The sequence below is a fragment of the Corvus brachyrhynchos genome, unplaced genomic scaffold, assembly GCF_000691975.1.
Source record: "Corvus brachyrhynchos isolate BGI_N302 unplaced genomic scaffold, ASM69197v1 scaffold26, whole genome shotgun sequence".
In the NCBI taxonomy this organism is placed as follows: Eukaryota; Metazoa; Chordata; class Aves; order Passeriformes; family Corvidae; genus Corvus; species Corvus brachyrhynchos.
The window spans coordinates 4774906-4778205 of NW_008239324.1; the positions used below are offsets into that span (position 1 = coordinate 4774906).

Sequence of the window (3300 nt, forward strand, 5' to 3'; positions counted from 1 at the left end):
GGAGCCCTGTCCGGTCCCGGAGTGTCCCCTCAGTGGGGCGGGCGTGGTGCTTCGCAGGCCTGGAGCCGAACCTACTGCGGGATGGGCTCCCGGCACCGGCCCGGCCCTGGGTCCCCTTTCCAGGATGGCGACAAACGGCCTGGGTTGGGATGAGTTCTGAAAACAGAGTTTTGGAAATCCCGGTTGGTTTGACTGATTCTGGCACAAGTGCAGCAGCCCCAGCCCCAGGTTTTCATTCCGAAATCCACCAGGGCCTTGCACTGGGAATGCCAGGTGGTGTCGGGTTTATGTCAGGCTGTGAGAAGCACATGTGAGATGTGTCAGTGAGACGGTAGGCGAGGAACTGAATCGCCAAGGGGAGAAGCATAAATCCCATGTTCCTTCCCACCACTTCCAGCCGTAGCTCAGATAGTTTGCCACCCAGATAGTTTGCCACCTGCCAAGTATGTGATTTCCCACTCAGAGAGCTTGTAATGCCCCATTTATCTTAATTCCTTTCCCCACGTTCTTGGTGATTATTGCACAGGAGCATTTCCTGTACTAAGGTTGAGTTAAGTGTTTTGTTGCTGAGTCTGGTGTGCGGCTCTGAGCTTCTGTAGCCTTCACTGGAACACTTAAGTGTACAAGGAGGAGCTACTGACACACTGGAGTTGCTGCCAGACCTCAGTTAATGCCATTAGTGGATTTATAGATGATATTTTTCAAGTGTTTGGTCCTTCTCTTTGGTTTTATTTACGGGTGGGATGTTTTACACAAGTCCTTCTCTACATCTTGAATTACTCTGTAGTAGTCTTGTTTATGGATGCTCTCGTTCCATTTCTCTGTCACTTAATATGCTTTAAGGTTCAATAATGCTGGGAAAACTGTCCAAGGGAGGCATTATTCAGGACTAGCCAGAACTCTTAGTTTTTTGTCGTGGTGCTTTAATTTGAATGAAGCCTCACTTCCAGGGCAGTGCTTGGTGAAAGTTAGCTAAGCTTTCTGTGAAGTTGTTTTTTATTTCTGCTGCCTGCACCCTACTACAGGCATGTCTGTGCATGGCTGGGTTGTTTGACTTCAGGGTGCTGCCAGGAGGGCCTCTGCCTTGAGAAGTTACTTTGATGATCGATTATGAAATCGAATCTTAACTAAAGCCTGGTTTTCTTTCCAGGTTGGATGTAGAGTCCTGAACTTCTTCTGTGTGTCCCTTTAAAACGTTTCTTATTTCTCCACCTGCTTCTCCTGATGGAAGACTGGCTGGGGTTCCTTTTCTGCTGTTCATGCTGAGTAGTTGCTTGGAGAGGTGGTGTGTGAGTGGAGGTACACCTGGTGATGGTAAGACCTAAAATCACATTTCCAAGGCTAATGTTTTCTGTAGCCTCCTGTGAAGGCTCAGGCACCTGTTGATGGGCTCTGAGTCAAAAATGGCAAATGTGAAACTGCCCAGTGACTGCCAGAGCCACAGGTGGCTTCCCCATCCCCTGACCAGTCATATTGTTTTAATCAGCACATAAAGAGTTGCCCAAGTGCAGCTCATTTGGTTTTGTTGGGATACAGTGTGATGAGCAAGAGCTCCTAGTCTGGAACAGCTGGTAGGAATTCTACTTCTTACATGCAGCTCCATATGGAAAGCCAGAAGTGCCACTTGGTGCCTAAAGAGGCAAAATAAAGCAAAGTTGAGGTTGTTGAAAGATGTGAAAGCCCGCCTTGATTTCTCAGGGCTTGCTGACTGAAAGGTGCTCTGGGTAAGTGAGCACCTCCCTTTTAGCAGGGGCTGCAGCAAGTTCAGTGGTAGAACGCACCTTAAAACCAGTGTGCTCTGGCTCCATATTCCCTGCCTCTTGTGCTATTCCATTGATCCCCAGGAGGAAAGTAGTGAGAGGCTTAAGACAGTGTACAAGTTGAATATAAAGAAAATCTTGGGAAGATGTGTTAAGTGAACAAATTGCTGAGGTACTCTGTGGACCTTCTAGTGAGAAAACTCAGAACTATAAGGATTGCATTTGCTGCTGACTGAGGAAGTTAAAACTTCCTTAACAAAATGAAAGAAAATGATTGACTTTTTCCTTTACTTGATTTTTATTAAGCAATTGTGTCTGGACAAAAAGACCTCCAGAAGTCTCATGCAGCCTCAACTGCTCTGTGACTGATTCAGTGCTCAGCAGGGAGCAGAAAACAAAGTATCCTTAATAAAGAGAGATACTGTGTAATTTCCATGGACACATCTGTTCTGACCATGACTGGGCATTTGTAGGCACTGCCTTCACTCACTTGAGATGAAAACAGCAGAGCGCCGTGCATGTTCTATAGTAGGGAGAAGTGAAAATCCCAAATCCTCAGTTTGTGATAGCATGGCCCTGTTGTTTTAATTTTTTTTTCTCCTCCATTTGAACCTTTACTACCTTGATTCCTCTTTATTTGTTTCTTCTCATTATTTTTCTAAGATTCAGATGTGGGAATTGCCCCGGATGTGGTTGCTGCTGATGCTCCCCTGGGAACATGCCTTGATAGGGAATTAACACCAGTCAGTGATGGGCTGTGGGACAAGCAAAGTGCTTCCCGAGCCCCCCAAAGATGTGCAGCTAGACCTGGTTAAAAAAGTCGAACCTTACACAGGCCACAGTGACATATACAAGCATTTCATCAAAGATGACTGCGGGGCTGTCATCAAAGCTGGCTCTCCCTCCCCTCCGCATCACGCCAACCCCTATCCCGGGAACCCCCTGCCCGCCCACCAGCCCGAGCCCCGCAAGAACAAAGTGGCCAAATACCGCGCCAAGTTCGACCCCCGAGTGACGGCCAAGTACGACATCAAAGCGCTGATCGGGAGGGGCAGCTTCAGCCGCGTGGTGCGGGTGGAGCACAAGGCCACCAAGCAGCCCTACGCCATCAAGATGATCGAGACCAAGTACCGGGAAGGGCGGGAGGTGTGCGAGTCGGAGCTGAGCGTCCTGCGGCGCGTCCGCCACACCAACATCATCCAGCTCATCGAGGTGTTCGAGACCCAGGACCGCGTGTACATGGTCATGGAGCTGGCCACCGGCGGAGAGCTCTTCGACCGCATCATTGCCAAAGGCTCCTTCACCGAGAGGGACGCCACGCGCGTGCTGCAGATGGTGCTGGATGGGGTGAGGTACCTGCACACGCTGGGGATCACCCACCGGGACTTGAAGCCGGAGAACCTGCTGTACTACCACCCAGGAACGGATTCCAAGATCATGATCACGGACTTTGGGCTGGCGAGCGCGCGGAAGAAGGGAGATGACTGCCTGATGAAAACCACGTGTGGCACTCCGGAGTACATTGCTCCTGAGATCCTGG

General features: G+C 49.7%; 1 protein-coding gene across 1 annotated transcript in view; it reads left to right on the forward strand.

Annotated features, from left to right (window-relative positions):
• The first annotated feature begins 48 nt into the window (after positions 1-48).
• PSKH1 (protein serine kinase H1) overlaps positions 49-3300 on the forward strand; it is a 30968-nt gene continuing 27716 nt past the window's right edge. The window contains exons 1-3 of the mRNA XM_008638730.2: positions 49-182; positions 1151-1314; positions 2424-3298. Coding sequence (XP_008636952.1) covers positions 2511-3298 — 788 coding nt within the window. The 5' untranslated portion in view covers positions 49-182; positions 1151-1314; positions 2424-2510. The remainder of the gene's footprint in view (positions 183-1150; positions 1315-2423; positions 3299-3300) is intronic.